The sequence below is a fragment of the Anabrus simplex genome, chromosome 13, assembly GCF_040414725.1.
Source record: "Anabrus simplex isolate iqAnaSimp1 chromosome 13, ASM4041472v1, whole genome shotgun sequence".
NCBI classification, from domain to species: Eukaryota; Metazoa; Arthropoda; class Insecta; order Orthoptera; family Tettigoniidae; genus Anabrus; species Anabrus simplex.
In genome coordinates this window covers 19271696-19291319 of record NC_090277.1, presented here as the reverse complement: position 1 = coordinate 19291319, position 19624 = coordinate 19271696, and the positions used below count along the sequence as shown (strand labels likewise).

At 40.0% G+C, this 19624-nt stretch overlaps 1 protein-coding gene across 15 annotated transcripts in view; it reads left to right on the top strand.

Moving 5' to 3' along the window:
- Rbfox1 (RNA-binding Fox protein 1) overlaps positions 1-19624 on the top strand; it is a 526123-nt gene that overhangs the window by 486144 nt on the left and 20355 nt on the right. For 11 of the 15 annotated variants that reach the window (XM_067157334.2, XM_067157332.2, XM_067157336.2 and 8 more), the window contains one exon: positions 19085-19105. The exons of the other annotated variants lie outside the window; for them this stretch is intronic. In XM_067157334.2, the coding sequence (XP_067013435.1) occupies positions 19085-19105 (21 nt within the window). The remainder of the gene's footprint in view (positions 1-19084; positions 19106-19624) is intronic. 15 annotated transcript variants of the gene reach the window in all.

The window sequence follows — 19624 nt, the reverse complement described above, 5'->3', positions numbered from 1 at the left end:
TTTCAAGAATCCACTCTTTAACACTCATGGAAATGACAAGTCCGTGGTCATGAAGACTTTCAGTAATGTCATAGTTCATCACTGCTAAATATGACAAGCCTTTGAATAATCACTGGCGAAAAGTTCAAGTCCATCACTGGTAAATATGACAAATCTTTGAATAATCACTGGTTAAAAGTTAAAGTCCAACACTGGTAAATATTACAAGTCTTACTGGTGAAAAATTAGAGTCCACAACACTCGTAAATATTGCAAGTCCCATTTATAAAGATTTAGAAAAATTCAGAGTTCCTCAACACTCGTAAATATTGCAAGTCTTTGAAAAAAAATCACTGGAGAAAATTTAAAGTCCCATTTATGAAGACTTAGAAAAATTCAGCTTTCCTCAGTGCGACTATAACCACACGAAGATAGCTTCCGACAATACTGGCAGCGAGTAGGGCCACGTTGACTACTCGACTGTCACTCACTGACTGACTGAGATATCAGGCTATATGGATCCCTCCTTATGCACTGACTGACAGAGCAAATGCAACACCAAGAAGGAGTGGTTCGAAAGGGATGAAAGTTGGGGAAAAAACAGAGACGGCACGGACGAATAATTGATGTTTATTTCAAACTGATATGCAGGTTACACAATGCGCACGGCATCGACTCAGTAGGATGTAGGACCACCGCGAGCGGCGATGCACGCAGAAACACGTCGAGGTACAGAGTCAATAAGAGTGCGGATGGTGTCCTGAGGGATGGTTCTCCATTCTCTGTCAACCATTTGCCACAGTTGGTCGTCCGTACGAGGCTGGCGCAGAGTTTGCAAACGGCGTCCAATGAGATCCCACACGTGTTCGATTGGTGAGAGATCCGGAGAGTACGCTGGCCACGGAAGCATCTGTACACCTCGTATAGCCTGTTGGGAGATGCGAGCAGTGTGTGGGCGGGCATTATCCTGCTGAAACAGAGCATTGGGCAGCCCCTGAAGGTACGGGAGTGCCACCGGCCGCAGCACATGCTGCACGTAGCGGTGGGCATTTAACGTGCCTTGAATACGCACTAGAGGTGACGTGGAATCATACGCAATAGCGCCCCAAACCATGATGCCGCGTTGTCTAGCGGTAGGGCGCTCCACAGTTACTGCCGGATTTGACCTTTCTCCACGCCGACGCCACATTCGTCTGCGGTGACTATCACTGACAGAACAGAAGCGTGACTCATCGGAGAACACGACGTTCCGCCATTCCCTCATCCAAGTCGCTCTAGCCCGTCACCATGCCAGGCGTGCACGTCTATGCTGTGGAGTCAATGGTAGTCTTCTGAGCGGACGCCGGGAGTGCAGGCCTCCTTCAACCAATCGACGGGAAATTGTTCTGGTCGATATTGGAACAGCCAGGGTGTCTTGCACATGCTGAAGAATGGCGGTTGACGTGGCGCGCGGGGCTGCCACCGCTTGGCGGCGGATGCGCCGATCCTCGCGTGCTGACGTCACTCGGGCTGCACGTGCCACACATCTTCTCCACAGGCGCTGCACCGTGGACACATCCCTATGGGTATCGGCTGCGATTTGACGAAGCGACCAGCCTGCCCTTCTCAGCCCGATCACCATACCCCTCGTAAAGTCGTCCGTCTGCTGGAAATGCCTCCGTTGATGGCGGCCTGGCATTCTTAGCTATACACGTGTCCTGTGGCACACGACAACACATTCTACAATGACTGTCGGCTGAGAAATAACGGTACGAAGTGGGCCATTCGCCAGCGCCGTGTCCCATTTATCGTTCGCTACGTGCGCAGCACAGCGGCGCATTTCACATCATGAGCATACCTCGGTGACGTCAGTCTACCCTTCAATTGGCATAAAGTTCTGACCACTCCTTCTTGGTGTTGCATTTGCTCTGTCAGTCAGTGCATTTGGTTTGGGGACATTACGTCACATATGCCGTGAAGCTGGTTATCTCCTGAATCCCTCGCCGGATTTTCTTGAAATTCAAGCATTGCGACGTTTATGTAATTCCCTTTAAAATGACATGTTCATCAAGTCGCTACCCCAATTATTATAGGAGTTTTAAATTTTTTCTCCATCGAATGTTCCGGAAGGTGTGACACTTGAATCTGGAACATACGAGTTCAGGCTAGCTGCACGAGACATGACAGGCGGGTGATCTAACTAGCCCCTGCGGCTACGTCACGCATACAGCTCTTCTCAGCTTGCTTGCTCGTCCTTCTGAATGTAAACAAACCAGGCTTGCACGGAGTAATACGCGTGCTGATAAAATACGATCAACTCTCAAAAAAATATGCATGTACAGGTTGTAACCGGTACAATATAAAGTATATCAGCCATAGAACATTCTCGATGATCACCTAATACAACTAAATTAGCACAAGAACCACAAGAAGATTGAAGAATGAATGCTACACAACATGAACTAAAATTTTAATAGACGTTTTAAAATATACACTATGTTTTAATGTCTTATAATTTTTCAAGTGTTTTATACCGTTGCCTATATGTTTTAATGTGTTTAATGTACTCATATCCATGCCTACTCAATAGGTTTTACTTTATTGTAACCATCACCACCACCGTTAATCACAGATATTTTAACATAACAATACTGCAATATATTTTACTTCCATTCTTCATTAGACATCTGGATGATCTAACGTAACATCTTTGTAATTTTGTCTAATGACTGTAAATGTTATGTACTAGCTGATAAATAGCCATGAAAGGCCGAAACCGGTACTAGTGTAATAATTCATTCACAATAAATAAGTATTGAGCGGTGGAACATTTTTCTTGTCTATACATTGTGTAGGACTGTTGCGTACAGCCTCTGAGCCTCCCAGCTATTAATATACTGTATGCGTACAGCGTCTGAGCCTCCCAGCTATTAATTACAAGGTGCCTTACAAGAAAAAGATAACAAGAGCTTAAATGGAGAAACTGAATTTTACAGGCAGATACAAGGATACTTGTATTATTCATCGTTCTTGTTTCAACTTTACGCCAGGTATCGGTGGGAGTAATTTCTTCCAGGCCATGAAGCCATGTCACGATGCCATGCTGAATGGCCATAAATCACTGGGTGCCACCCTGTGGTATTACAACTTTTATTATAATTTGTATCCACGCCGAGTGTTGGGCGGCGGGAAATAACCCGACTCCCTAAGGGGGCCAACGGCTTTGGGCGAATGAGCCCCTTTGGGTGGGATGATGGTCCCCACAGTGGAGGAAATGCCACTGGAATCCATTATGCAGCGTCTGTTCTCCAGGTTAGGGACGGCTGCACAAGGCGTCTGTACTCCAGAGGAGCGGCCTCATTATCACCTCACTGGATCACATCCAGAGTTGTAATTCGGGACCTAGTCCCACACAGGTGACACCTTGACAGTCAACCATGGAAGGTCTTTTAAGGAATACTCCACCGGCTGAACCAAGAGTTCAGAGAAGGCAGCATTCGGATACGGTGGGCTCCCACCTGAAGGATACCGTGAACTCGGAGGCACGGAAATACCCCAGTAGTACATACACGAATGAGACAAAATCAAGAATCAAACCAAAGCAGATAACATACTTGTCTACACATAACATAAACTCACTCATGCAAACCGGTAAACTAAAAGTGATCACCGACATAATGGACTAACACAAAATTCTTATCATGGCATTACAGGAAATTAGAAGCACTGACGAAGATGCCTTGGAATCTCAAGGGTACAGACTTTATAAAGGTATACCCGGGAAGAGAGTGATGAAGAATGTCCCACAATTTGGAACAGGATTTTTGGTCAGCCTTAAAATAATAAACTCAGTTCAAGAATTCAGATCACAGTCTCCACGACTCTCAACGCTCACCTTAAAGGCATCTAATAAAATCTATACTATGATAAATGCCCATATTCTCACTAATGATAAAAACAACTCTTCAAAAACCAGGAGGAAACAGGAGAATTTTGGGACCTATTGGACCAGACCATAGATAACATCCCCAAACACCATATAAAATTATTAATAGGCGACTTCAACACTCAACTAGGCAGAGAAAGAAAATACCGTGACATCATTGGAAAATGGCCAGCACACAAGAAAAGAAATACAAATGGAGAGAGACTAGTTGACCTGTGTAGAAACCATAATTTAATCTCAAAATCTACATGTTTTAAGAGGAAACCTCAAAAACTCAAAACATGGAAACACCCTGACTACACTAAAGGAGAATGGCAACCGGATCACATCTGCATGGACAAATACCACCACAAAGAGATCTATAACGTCAAAGTCCTCCGAGGAATAGACACAGGTTCAGATCACTACGTAGTTAAAATTAAAATTAAACTCACTCCCCAGAGGAGACAACAAAAGCAAGCCCTTAAAACTAAAAGAAAAATAGATCCTACCCAGCTAATCAACAACAAAAAGTACCAGAAAGCAACTGAAAAAATAAAAATCACAGATAAACTTGAAGACTTAGTACACAACCTTAAACAAATTGCAGAAGACCTGGCTCCAATTAAACCACGTAAAAAACGCCAATGGTGGAACAGTGAATGTGATGAAACAGTGGAGAAAAGACATCAGGCATGGCTATTACATCAGTCCTAAAAGACAGAAATATCCTATCAAAAGCTAGTAAAACAGAGAAAAGAAACTACCCAAGTCTTAAGAAGAATAAAAAGACAACATCATAAGGACACCCTGCAGTTAATTGAAGAACAGTTCAGTAAAACTCAATCAAGGGACTACTACAAAACCTTCAGAAAGCAGCTCCAAAAATATGAACCCCCGACCCTACTATCCAAGTAAGAACAAATAGATTAGCTAAAGCACAAAAATTAACATGGGATATCTACAAAAAGAAATGTCTATCAATAAATACAAAAATAAAACACTGCAACACAGTATTAAAACCAGAAGCTACATATGCAGCAGAAACACTCTTTTACCTGAATAAACAATCAAAGACTGACAGACTTCAGAAAATTGAAAGGAGGATTGGAAGAACCTGCATCAACAAAAAATACCAGAAAGATGGACAGTGGCGGTTAATACCTAACAAAGTCGTGTACAAAGAGCTAGAACCCATTACAGATACTATGCGTAAGAGGAGACTGGGATTCTTTGGACGTATTATGAGGATGCAGGACTCGAGACTTCTGAAACAACTAGTACAACACAATCTCGTCTCAAAAAATACCACAACAGGATGTAAATGGATCAGAGAAGTAAGAGAGGATCTGAAGGAAATAGGCCTTACAACAGAAGACACCACAAATAAGATAAAATTGAATACAAAACTCAAGAATACAAACCTCCACTTTACCCTTACACAGAACAAACCAACAACATGCACATTTTCAACCGAGGAAAGGGCACGAAGATAGGAGCGTCTGAAGAAGTACTGGGAGGACCGCAAAGCCCAAACAATCCCTTCACAGAGACCTGAACGACGGACTGACTAAAGTGATCCTATGTGGTCATAAAAGAAGAAGAAGAAGAAGAGAATTTGTATCCACCTTATTCAATACATAAAAACTGTTGTTTGGATGAAATTACAACATATTATAATATTATATATATATATATTCGTTTACGGCCGTTAGAGACCACGTTAGATAACGATTACATGTTTCTGGAAGCCTTCCTCACAGCCCAGAACTTCAGCATCCTCTCTCTGGCAGCCTGTCTTCTTTCGTCCGTCCACCCACGGTTAAGTTTTGGTTCGTCATGGAATCCCTGAAATCTGTCGATCACTGACCTAAACTTTGTTCGGTTTGAGATGTCTTCCGAATTTAGTCCCACCTGTCTGAGATCCTTTCTCACCTCCCTGAACCATTTGTCCGACACTTTAGGTCTGCTGTCTAGTATTGTGAAAATCCTTTTCGTTAGTCTCTTCTCTCATCCATTCTAAATAAATGCCCATAGAATTTAAGTCTCCGTTTTCTCATGGACTCAGTTAGCCTTTCATTGTCTCGGTAAAGTTCTTCCCTTCCTCGCAGCCTATACTGTCCATCCACAATCTTTGGACCCATTATTTTGCGAAGGATCTTTCTTTCAAATTTCTCAGCTTCTCTCAGTCCCGCTTTTCCTGTCATTTGGAGGCATTCACTAGCATAAAGACATTCCGTTTTAATCACTGTGTTGTAGTGCCTTAGTTTAGCTCGTCTGGAGATGGTTTTCTTTTTGTATATAGGATATGTCCTACGAAAAGCCGCAGCCATTGTCTCCCGTCTGGTGGTGTTTGCTTCTCTTTCATTTGTTTTCAATTGCACTATTTCACCCAAATACTTAAAGCTATCAACTCTTTCTATTTTACCGTGTTCTGTCTTCACGTACCGAGGGGCTGTTTTGATGTTTGTTATATATTTAGTTTTTTCGAAAGAAATCTGTAGTCCTGCTTTTTCTGCTTGTAGTTATAGTACGTTCAGCTGTTCTATTGCTGTGTTAGGTATTCCTAGATAGCAGCGCAACGTCATCAGCAAAGGCAAGGCAATTAATCATGACACCACTTTTTGACCCTCCAATGTATACTTGGTTAAGTGATCCTTTTCTGTCCAGTTCTTTTTCCCACTCCCGGATAATCTTCTCCAACACACAGTTGAAAAGAATTGGAGACAATCCATCACCCTGCCTGACTCCTGTTTTAATTTCGAACTGCTTGGAGTTCTCTCCCATGAACTTAACTTTCGAATGTGTCCCAGTTAAAGTCTGCTTAATAATTGCTGTTGTTTTGGCGTCAATTCCAAATTCCACTAATATATTGAATAGCACTTCCCTGTCGACTGAATCATACGCCTTTTTAAAGTCTACAAAAACGACTACCAGATCATTTGAGAGATGATTCTCTAGTACACGTTTCAGACTCCAGATTTGATCAACGCACGATCTTCCCTTCCTAAATCCCGCTTGATACTCGCCTAGTTGATGATCCACTTGTTCCACAAGTCTCCTCTGTAGTACTTTAGAGAGTGTCTTATAAGTTATAGATGTGATGGAAATGCCGTGGTAGTTGTTAGGATCTTCTCTATCACCTTTTTTGTGTAGAGGATGAATGATAGCATTTTTCCAATCTTCAGAGATTACCTCCATTTCCCATATCTTTTCCATTTCTCGCCTTAAAATTGTTATTGCGATTTCTCCACCACTTTTTAGCATCTCTGCTGTGACAGAGTCTTCCCCTGCAGCTGTGTTGTTCTTTAAGTCTGTAATTATTTCAGAGTTCTTTTTCGTCAGGGGGTATTGAGTTTTCATTCCGTTGCTTTGGATCCTCTTTTGGCCATTTATTTTTAGGTTTTTCACAGTTCAACAATTTCTCAAAATATGTAGCTAGTATCTCACAATTTTCATTCTTATTCACTGCCAATTTTCCATCTTCCCTTATATATGATAATAAAAGTTGTAATCTTGGTTCAATACGGACAAACAATGAAATTTATTAATTTAACACTGTGGTATGGCATTCTTCTGCAGTGACACAACACCTGTTGAGGGAACTCGATGTCGTTTTCTGCAAATTGCTGCCTGGTCACAGTAACAGGCGTGCCACGCAGCATGCCATTGTGATGTGGCTTCAGGGACTGGTATGGCGACTATTTGGCCTACAGCGTTATTTTTTAAATAAGATTTAATTTTATGACACCATGATTATTTCTGTTAAATATGTTAACCCAAATTGGCACAATTCTTACATCCTCCTCGTACTAGAAGATCCACAATATGTTGTGTGTTAATTTCCCTTTGGTTGTGAAGTGCTAGGGTTCTTTAATTGACAGTAACACGCTGGTCATGGCAGCTCTCTGGAGAACTGTTGAAATACACAGTTGGGAGTCCTGGCAGGATAGGAGAGCATATGTTGCTGTTGAGCAGAGTCCTTGGTGCTACACAACACGTAACATAGCATCGTCACTTGGTTCACAACTTCTATGTGCAAAAAGCATGTTTTTCAGGAAATGAAATCAATTGCTAATATAATACCTGTTGTTTGTAAATACTAAACATTCATGAAGAGTTTGTGTAATATGATTCTAATAACAATTTCATCAATATTATGTTAAAAACGAAAAGTTTCTGCCTGCATATTTCATAACAGATCGTTTCGCCCTGAGACGTCATTGAAATATCGTTTCTTCATGTTGTAGGTGTTACAATCGGATCCTGCTTGAAATTTTTAATCCAATTGTACCAAAAGTGCAAAAGCGATAAAAAATGCACATACGAGATGTTGTTGAACCAGCTATGACATAAACATGCATAATGTTCTTCGGGAACTGAACAAATAAAGGAAGATCACAAAGCACGGACAGGGCTTTACAACTTTAGGATCACGGATGCTTTTCAATCCCGTACTTTTCGGGATTAAATTTTCCGGATCCTGGGATTTTCGGGATTGACATAATTTTTAAAAATTTGCAAAATAGACTGCGTGAAGTGAAACTCCCAGTGCATTTAAATAATCCAGTGCAGTTGGAAGAGTCCGGATTTCAAGCTCATCGATGAAATCATTAGTCTTGGCTCTAGTCAAATTAACTGTAGAAGCACTCTGTCACACTGAGGCGAATTTATGCGCAGCTGATGCTACCCCCTAAGTTGCTTTTTAAGCAGTTAAATGACAATAACTCTGAGTTGGCTTCTGAATTCAAGATACATTTGCAAAAGTGCATGAATGATCGCCGAAGAAATGAGTTGAGTGGCGTATTACGCTGCCTACAAAATCCTCATAGTGACAGTGTGGCGTTGGCGTTCGATGATGAAATAAATTGTACATTTTCAAGTCCGAGCAAAGCCCCGATGAAGAAAAACAGATTGTTTCTTTAATTGAGAGATTAAATGGTAAAAAGAATGACGAAGAAGAACAAAATATGCAAGTTGAGCCTACAAATACAGAAAAATGTGATTTGACGCTCAAAGAAAAGCTTCAGCTGGAAGTAGAAAACGGCATGAAAATTATGTCTCCTGAAGCATTAAATGAAAATTAATTTTCCAGAATTGTTAAAAAGGAAATGAACCTATACGGGTCTTCAAATTCTACTCGGAGCTATAACCTAGAGCAAGCTTATAAGTATTTACTAATGATTCCTCCAACTTCCATTGAACCTGAACATGCTTTCTTAGCAGCTGCATATATGTGCAACAAATTGAGAAGTAGGCTTGATGATGAGACAATGGACGCGTTGTTATTTCTCAGATCATATTTTCGCAATTCAAATTAGAATGTTCGTATTAAATTAGTTTTCTTTGTATTTACGAGAAATGTGACTGATTAATGTTATTTTAAAATACTTTTTGCTAAGAAACTTTCTACCTGTTTATTATGTTGTTACATGAAAGTCGTCTATTTAGGTTATGTTCAGAGAGATTGTTGTTTATTTCCAGAGTTTATTTGCATAGCTTGTTACATAAGGTTTTTTAATTTATGTAAGTTTAAAGAGATCTCACTGATTTTTGGAAAAGAATAATTTTAACATAGAGAATGAGTGATTTTAAGTCTGGTTAGTCTGACCCTAAGTCTGATTAGTTAGAGTGATTACATTAACTAGATGTATACCTTAAAATATGTTGATTTTGTTTAAATTTCGATTTGCTAATTAAACAGCTGATTTCTGTAAGATGTTCTTACTTTTTAATTTTTTTTTTTTTTTTTTTGTAACCTTCAAACCTGGGATTCCGGAATTGACCAAGTGAAAGCCCGGGATTAGAAGTAAGGGCCAGGATTGAATTCCCTAATTACAACGCACACAGACGTTTGCTCATACCAGTTCTCCAATCTGGATGATCTTTTTTCCCCTACCGCATTAAGGGATTATAAGATGAAGTTTTATTCAGATGGTAGGAAACAAGACGTACAGTTGGCTGAATTATTCCAAGTGTCTTCACTCTGAACCACTGTAAGATATTAAGTGAAAAACTTGACAAATGTCATAATTTGTATCGATGTAACCATGTCTTTATTAAAATGGAGAATGCTTGAAATTAAGTGTGTAGAGTTTGATGTGAATGGTGAATGTGCCAGAACTTGTGTAGCTGTAAGCATGCATACAAGGGCTTCAAAAATGTCTTCAAACATGCTCTTTAGTTAACCATTCCTTCTAGGCTTTATGGAGGAAACGTTTGTTATTTTAGTGCATTACAATGGTAGCCTAGCCACTATGTTTATTCCTCACAAATATGATGGAACGTCATCTGAGGTGATATCACATTATATGGCAGAGTTCTAGTAGGCTCTCCGAAGCAGCATGCTGCGAGTCTTGTTGTATCCCTATATAACAATCATTCAAAATGGCTTAACCAATCTTTGTTTAATTTTCTTTAATAGGAAAACATGTTTTGATTTATTCACATTTTCCTTTCATGGAGCAGGAAACGTTGAATCTGATGCAGGCTGATTCACTTTCACATTGTTTTAGAGATGCTTGCGTTTGCATGTGGAATACAGTCTGGGTATCACTGATGTCATCATCATCATCAGTTTTCCACTCCAGTTGCCCGGGTGTGGTTTACGAGCACTCTCCACTTCTGTCTGTCCATGTACCACTCTTCTCTCAAGACAACATCCCAGCTGATTCCTCTTGTTCCTATGTCCTCTTTCACTTGGTCCAGCCACCTCTTCCTAGGTCTTCCTACCGGTCGTTCTCCGGCCACGACTGTGTGTAGCCATTGTTTTGCTGTCCTTCCATCGTCCATTCGTTTGACATGGCCAAACCATTTCAAACGGGCCCTTGTCACTTTTTCATTCAGGGATGGGTACACACCAGCTTACTCCCTTATTCTTTCATTCCTTACCCTGTACCTTTTTGTCTTCTGTACCAAAGTTCGTAGGAACTTCATTTCTGCGGCTTGTAGTTTGCTGTCCACTTGTTGGGTTGTTGTGCAGGTTTCTAGGCCATATGTTATTATGGGGGTGAAGTATGATTGGAATAGAATCTGCTTTGATCTTAAGGGAACTTGTTCGTTCCAGAGGAGGTTCCGAACTTGATGGTAAAACTGAGCTGATTTTTGAATGCGGTTGTTAATCTCATGCTGTATTCTGTTATCACTTGAAATGATGCACCCAAGATATTTATATTGGTCTACTGTTTCCAGTTGTGTACCTTCCAGCATTATTTTTCCTTTCTTCTTCTGCCTGTTGACAGACATAGTAACAGTTTTCGATTTATTTATTGTTAATCCGTGTGCTTTCAAATGTTCATTCCAGGTGTTCAGCCTCTCTTGGACTTCCTTCTCTGTATTTCCCCAAATTACTACATCATCTGCAAATGCAAATGCATTGATGTCCATATTGTTCTTCTGCTTAATTTCTTTCATGACTTCATCCATGACAGTGATAAAAAGTAATGGTGAAAGGGTACTGCCTTGTTGCACTCCTTTAGTGGTTTGGAACCAATCAGAATTACCGTTTCCTATCTGTACGCAACTGCAGCAGTCTTCGTAAAGCATTTTAACTTTCTGGATAAGCCCTTTGGGTACATTCTTCTTTCTTAAACATTCCCATATAGTCTTCCTTGGAACACTATCAAATGCTTTTTCGAGATCCAAAAACACTAGTGTTAAGTCTTTGCCCTTCTCCCAATGTTTTTCTAACAGTATTCTAAGTGCAAATATGAGATCGTTAGTTGATCGGTGTTCTCTGAATCCATATTGTTCTTCCTGTAGTTGTGGTTCTATTATTTTCCTTAGCCTTTTTTCAAGTATTTTCTCAAATATTTTCAAACCATGAGACAATAAAGTGATCCCTCTATAATTGCTACATTTCTTCCGGCTTCCTTTTTTGAAGAGAGGTATTATTATTCCCTTTTTTCAATCATCTGGGACTTTCCTATCCTTCCATATTGCATTAATTACTCTATGAAGCCACTGTATTTCTATTGCACCAGCTGCTTTGATCATATCTGCACTGACTTCATCAAATCCTGTAGATCTTTCTTTGGGCATACTATTAAGGGCCGTCTCTACTTCCTTCCATGTTGGTGGACTCTCTTGGTCAGGCTCATCATTGCAGCTTAAACTGACCTGCGTGGTTACATCATTGGAGTCTTTCCCAGTACTGTTGTATAAATTATCAAAATAGGATTTCATGATCTTCCTTATTTCTGTCTCCTCCCTGACGTCTCACTGACGTCTTCATTGTTAATATTAGCGCTTTTAAGATGACACAATTTTTTTTCTTTTTTCCGTTGTAATTACTTGCTGTTTTATATTAAAAATAATAACATGAATCACTTATAATAACTTTGACTTCCTCCCTTGTAAATTATTCCAAGCCTATGACCAAAGTGTGTCTCCCTACGTGGTAAGAAGACCCACGTTTCAAATAGTCCAGTACTTGAGTTCCATACACCACCTTGTTGTTATCTGCTACAGAAAACTCGAGTAATGGTCCGGGTGCTCGATGACACTGCGTATGTCTCCACCACTTTTGACAGGTTCTCCACACTATTGGCTACAGGGACGGTGTCATCAGTATATCTCATGTTAATAGTCGTGTAGCTCGCCGAGTACAGGTTGAACAGGAGCACGGACAGAACACAGCCTTCTCATTTGATTATGACTTCATTCAAGAGTCGGTGACCAACTCGAACAGAGGCCATTCATTTTCCAATATAGATTTTCAGTTATATGGTTATCTTAGTAATCTATGTGTATCTCCTTCAGTATGTCGTCATTTTCTCATCCCGAACTCTGTGAAATTCCTTAATGAATGCTGAGAAGCTGACCTGTATATCGGCACGATGCTCATCGGGCTCTTTGCATTCTTGTCTGTTAGGCCATGAGCGCCAGCAGGCTGTTGAAAAGTGGTGGCATTCATTTTCTCCCCTGCTCACTTAGAATTTTAAATAATTCTGATGGAAGTCAGTCTGGCACTGAAGTTTCTGCAGTTCTCGTCCTCTTTAGCGCATTTTCTGCCTTGGCCATTGTAAACAGAGGGTGTCGTCATCTCTTCCCCCTAATAGTTTTTGTATATCATTCCATCTTCATGTCCTTGGAACGTGGTGTTTTCAGTATCCATAATGCAGTTCTTCCACCTTGTCTGTACGTCTGCATACTAAACTACTCTTCTACCTTTTGCTGCTTTTTCTTGTCTCCGCAGAGGTGCTGGTGGTGGTTATTGTTTTAAGGGGAAGTTCAACTAGGCAGCCTTCCTCTTTAACACTAATCAGAGGGAAAAGATGGAAAGGGTCAGACACTTCAAAAAATGATGGCAAGGGCCACAAAGATGAAAGTCTCGCTAGGCCTCGAAAGCTCTAATACCGTTGAGGTCGGAAAGGGACTAGAGTTGACCAAGGGAGATCAGATAGGATCGATGAAAGTGAAGAGCCTGACACAAGTACTGTAAGTGGAAGCAATGCCAGGACTCAGCTAAGGGCCCCATGGTCACCAGCCCAAGCTCCCAAGTTAAGAGCCCTTGGGGCTGCTTCTAGTCACCTCTTACGACAGGCAGGGGAGTGCTTGGACTGTCGGTCGGAGGCATATAGTAGCAAAAAGCACTTTGTGGTCTGCTTCTCGCATGCACTATATTCCGGAACCTTTTCCAAGTCATGAAATAATCTGTTGATTGCGATTGATTCTTTGGCAATTTAAAGAAGGTGTTCATGTTCGCCAGATCATGTTTGACACCTGTCCCCCTGTTCCTTTCTGTTTCTTCCGACTACTTTTCCGATATTTGTGTACGTCCATGCTGTTGTCCTTGACTAATTGGGATAAGTTTTTCTAGGTCATGGTAGGACGACTCATTCAAGTCCTCATCTCTGTGAATCGTGGGTGCATAGACCTGTATTACATAAGCTGAAAAAGCTAGTGTAATTGTTCCACCTAGTCAATACATTCAAATGTATTCACAATTTAAAATTGCAGAAACATCACATTAAAATAACAGTATATGTTTCGGCCTCATTAGGCCATCTTCGGCTGCATGGAGTTAAGATTTACAGTAAAATTTACATTCATATGATATACTTTAAGATAAAATAGACGCATGCTAAAACAAAGTTGCTCAGTGTAGTATGATGAAGTTAGAATGAGTTTGACAGTGAACAGTTTTAGGTGTGATGATGTATGACATAAAAGTTCCTTCTGCTCCTTAACATTTATTTTAGGTAAAACAGCTCGAAAATGTAATTCATTAGATTGTTGTTCCACTGTATATAAAAACATCTAGAATGTAGAGTAGTGTAGAAAATGAACTGCCGTGAGGTCATCTTATGAGCGCTGTATTTGCATCATATCATGTCTGTGCTCTGGCTAAGCTGACACAGTGTCTCAGACCAACTTTGCTTCATGAGAGTGAAAGCTCAAACTTAGAAGTAACAGACTTGAAAGTAGCAAATGATGCTGATACAAACAGGTGGGAACAATGGCGGGGGTACTCAGAATGAGGAGATAAAGGATGTTAGGAATGAACTCTATTGAAGCTGTCTGCATAAACTGGCTTCGGTGGTGGGGTCATGTGAGGCAAATGGAGGGCAAGAGAAGTAGAGGGAGACAAAGACGCTTATTTTTAAACTCAGTTTCTAGTGATTTTAGGATAAGAGGTATAGAACTAAATGAGAATGTTGTGGCAGCATTTAGTAGAATTACAGAGGCTTGCGGACTGAACGCTGAAAGGCATTACATAGTGCATAAAATATGAAGTGAATAAGAACAAACCGTACATGCTGCCGCCGTTCAGCATTTCAAAGGTCCATACCGTACTTGTTAAGTGTATTTTGTTGTGTCTGCTTATCATCTTGATTAGTTCTGTGATATTATTGTGAAATAAGAAATATTTTCATCTTTAAAGCAACAAATATCGAGTTGTTTCTTTATTGTTGTATAATGCAGAATAGGAAACTGGCATTGCCGATAATTCACAAAAACCTTCAGGAGATTTGAGAATCTGCATGATGACTGAATGCTTATGTAGACCTGGAATGTCAATTCAGTTTGAGAGTTTTAATTGCAGGTGCATGATGACAAACGAGGATAGACTTGATTTATTTTGGTAGTGATAAAGCTGAGGAAAAGGGTATTAAATTGTTGCATGCAAAGCAATGCAGAATATTGTGATTAAAAATAACATGAGCTGCTATGGATTTGATTGAGTTTTTATTTTTTTGGTAAATTCATGAGAACGTGTCACGGGCTATGGCCGAAGCACTAGAATTGGGTCGAGGCTGGGGCATTCTGTATGTACTTCCATGAGCATTTCAACCCCCAAAAATGTAAGTTTGTTTCTGCAGTCTTTCTCTGCACCGAGCATTTGAAATCTCGGGATGTTGGTGGAGGACCATCCTGAGCCTCTAAGAATGAAGGTATTGGCAAAACTTCCTAGGCCTGGGTCATTACTCGCAGGACAGATTGTAAATGTTGGTAACATTGATTTCCAAAGATGAAATAGGACATAAAACTTAGGAGTTGGTGGTAAAACCCGGCAGGAGTAGTCACACTCCATGTCATATGATGTGATCCATTCACGCAGATGAAAGGAGATCGCTTTACTCTGCCATCTAATGCAGCAGCCAGATGGAGTCGCATATGGTATTATTATTATTATTTTTTCTTTTGATAATTAGTAAAAAAAAAAAATGGAATTGGCGGCCTGGTCTGAAGGATGAAAAATTGGAAAATAGCTGCAAATCATAGCCGAAATATCATTTAACAGCAGTTCTGTTGGTTGCTATGAACATGGAAGTTAGGCTCTGGTTTTTGTTGGAATTTTTTTTTTTAATGTTGGGATGAATGTTTTGTTGTGTTCTGATACTGAAATACAGTTTAGGCCATGAATTCTAACGAGACTGATGTATGGCTGGACATTAGCATATTGCATGCAGTAACGTATGTATCTTTTGATGTTGACATTTTTGGAGCCCAGAATGTTTTAACATTTTCCTGAGCCTTGCTGCATTTTCTCACTTGCACCTTGCTCGATTGTTTGCAAGGCTCTTGGTGTTATGTCACAAAGCATGGGCATCGCTCGCATCACTAGCTCAGGCATGGTCTGTTTGCGATGATCCTCCCTGTAATTTGGAAGGTTTTCCAGGCACACTAGGAGGGGGGGGGGGGGTCATTAGAGCCTGCTCACTTAAGTCTAAAGCAGTGGTTCCCAGACTTTCCAATTTCTCTCTTGTTTGGTATAATTAGTGTCTCACAGAGGTAAGTGGATGCTACACTTCGATAAACAGGACGAAATTCTTTGACTCTTAAGTCACACTTCTCGTTAGCACTTCATAAAATGCTTTGTTAATCTTTTCATTCTCCTGGAAATCCGAGTCCAGTTTTCTGAGGACACGGCCACCATCTCATTATATGATCTTGTTTTCACATGAAATACAAGAGCATCCTTTTCTTCCTGACATGTCAAGATGTGGATCTGGCTCTCCTTTTTCTCCAGTTTGCTGAGTAGACTTGTACCGCTCTCGGTCAATCCTTCAGTAGTGCGTCTGCTCGTACCACCACAATGGTTTGTTTGTGACACCCATTCATCTGCCCGTGTCTGTTCATCCTAGGCCAGCACTTGGCTGTACAGTCGCAGAGCACACCCATGTCTTGGTGCTATTTCATCCAAGCAACATTGACAAGAGCTCTGTTGAGAGCAAGAAAGTTACTAAAATATGCCATCAGCACAGTAGGGAGTCAGCAACTACTCCAAGAGGAGGTCACAGCAGTCATTGCCAACTCTACAAAAAAAACTTGTTCGTGAGTTTTAATGCCATGTGTACAGCAAAATCTCTGTTCACTGATTTAACTCTTTTGTTGCCAGACTAAAATGCCCAGACAATGTTAATGAAAATGCACCGTCTGAAAGTTCAAACTGTTCTTTTCTTCCATGAATGGAGAACACATGAGTGGTGCTATTATTATAACTACAGAGTTTCATTTTTGCCATGTAAAAAGTGTGTGAATTTGGAGTATTTCTAATATCACATTTGGTTTGATTTTCTCACTGTATTTTTATAATGTTTATGATGCATTTGTGAAAATATTCAGTGAATTTTAAATAAATTCCTGAAGTTCTATCTAATTTCTGGTAACAATTTGAGAATTATGAGTTACTAGGGAAAGGACTCGAAGGAATATCATCACTGTTATGAGAAGATGCAAACTCTCATCATCAGTCAATAAATCATTCTCTGATCTTTCTTGTGTTTATGCAATGTATGAAAAATACCAAATATAAATTAACAGATAAGCAACAAAGCAAGTGACACGAAATAGAATAGCACAATCCTACCATGCACGAAACTTGCTGTACTTCAAAAGAAAGGTGTTGTGAATTTTCACTAACATCGATCCTACATGGTATCGATATTTTCCAGGCAGTAAAATCTTCAGTTTTGCTGGTGATCTTACATATTCTGTTATCGCTTAGTAGGGATTGGAGATGCATAGACAGATTGGCCCCTGGCATTTTTAGCAGCAGCTGGCACTATTAGAGTTGAACCAAGATGTTTAAAAGTACCATGTACAACACACTCACATTTTACCTTATTTTTATTGCCAAAATATAAGGGGAATGTGAATGCAGTTCTGAAGAAAAGTTGTAGCCTTAGTTGTCGCTAAGCTGATCTGACGAATGCATGTGGACCAAACCTGTCCGGAAGCCTAAGTCACAGTCTGGCCTGGTCAGTATGTCGTCAAACCAAAATTCAGATTGCAATAATAAATAAACACTTTAGGAAGCCAACAAATTGGAAAAAAGGAGAATTTTGCTTACAGTACTAGCAGGTACAAATGTAGGGATTTATACGATTTTGTACCGAGTTAAGAGAGAGATAAACCAGAAGGGCGTTTTTCAAGCATACCAATAAGAACTATGAAACCATCTTAGAATGAAAAAGTGATTGAAACAAAGTTTTTGTATTTCACACAGTAAATTTCAAATTTTTCTTAAAGAAGTAGTAAATAAATAAAATTTAGATTGAGAAATCCTGTAACTCATTAAAGTTTATTATCTGAAATGCGGTGAACCCTCCTAATTTTGATTAACAGAGGTTTTGCTGTATATCCATTTTTCTTTTGAAAAAGTTGTTTGTGTCCCCTTGCAAATCTCCTTCGCCCTAGTTTGGGAACCACCTGGTACCGGGGCTAGGACACTAGGACGGCCAAACCTTCACAACACTCCTCACATGTGGTAGAACTCTATGTACTACACACAGAAACGGAATGTAGGCCCGTCGCAGGGATGCATCTGCACATCTTGGATTCGGTACAACAGAGGGTTGATGCACACGTCAATGCTGACGGAGGACATTTCAAACTGTTTCGTGTGTGATACTGGTACGTTCTGTTCCTGTGTGTGCTATGTAGAGTTCTAACAGGGAAATAACATATCCATTTGTGAGGAATGTATTGTGAAAGTTCGTTACACCCTGTGTTGCAGGTGAGGTGACCTTCACAAGAACAGCTTTTGGAATTTTAACTAATCTATCCAAGCTGGACTTAATTTTCTAACTATATGAAGTAAGGCAGCAGCTACAATATGACAACCCCCTCCTATCTCTCAAGAAGGGAATGCTTGTATTTTTTTCAAAAGATTGTTTTAATTGATGCCAATTTACCTCATAAAACTCGATTCATCTTTGTTTCTTCTAGGTTACTAAATTGAGAATGTCTGTTGTGAGTGAATTTGAAGTTTACTTGTTGTCTTTGTTACCGGCTCATTATCACACCTTTTTATTTTTTGTTCATTTCACATTGTTACTCATTCTGGAGAAGTGACTTTTCTTTAGAATTTCTATGTGAAATATTGAACACAAAATATTTTGCATAATTTCTAATTCTCCAGATGTAGAAATGAAGTGACGTAGCCCAAACTTGGTGAATGAAGGACGGGACTCAAATCCTGTTCTCATAAATACTCTCTTTGGTTACTTTACTTCATCAGATGCATCTACTGTTTAGGTCACTTCTCAAATAAAATTTAGCAGATTCTGTGTAATGAGCTGGTTTCATATCTTTTTATGAAATTATATTTTGTGCCATGGAAAATAATTTTTATTAACAAGATTGTTAATTTAAGTCATAAAATACCTTCCATTATAAAATATTTGTCACTGTTAATTATTTGTAATTTGCTGTCGTTGTTTTATGTGTTTGAGAGGCCGTTTCTTGTTTCAGGCTGGGAATGCTGCGAATGAGGTAAAGATATGTTTGTTGTTTTGAAGCATTTGAAAGCCATTGTTCAAAGCTATTTTTGTCTTTGCTGCTTGGTAGATTTCCTTGTAACTCATCTAGCATATGGTTCCCAAGCTGCCCATTTTACTGAAAAATCCACTAATCAACTTGTTGGACTTCAGAATTGGCCTTTCATTTTAACCTATCGAGATTAGACGACAGTGTCAGTGTCTTCGGCATGTGAAAGAGGCAATCTGTAGAAAATCTTCATAAATCTTCATGTTTTGCAGAGACTTTGTTAACAAATGGTGCCGGGCCAAGTGACTCAGACGCTTGAGGCGCTGGCCTTCTGACTCCAGCTTCGCAGGTTTGATCCTGGCTCAGTCCGGTAGTATTTGAAGGTGCTCAAATACGTCAGCCTTGTGTCGGTAGATTTACTGGCACATGAGAGAACTCCTGTGGGACTAAATTCCGGCAGTTTGGTGTCTTTGAAAACTGACAAAAGTAGTTAGTGGGACTAATAACATTATTGTTAATAAATGA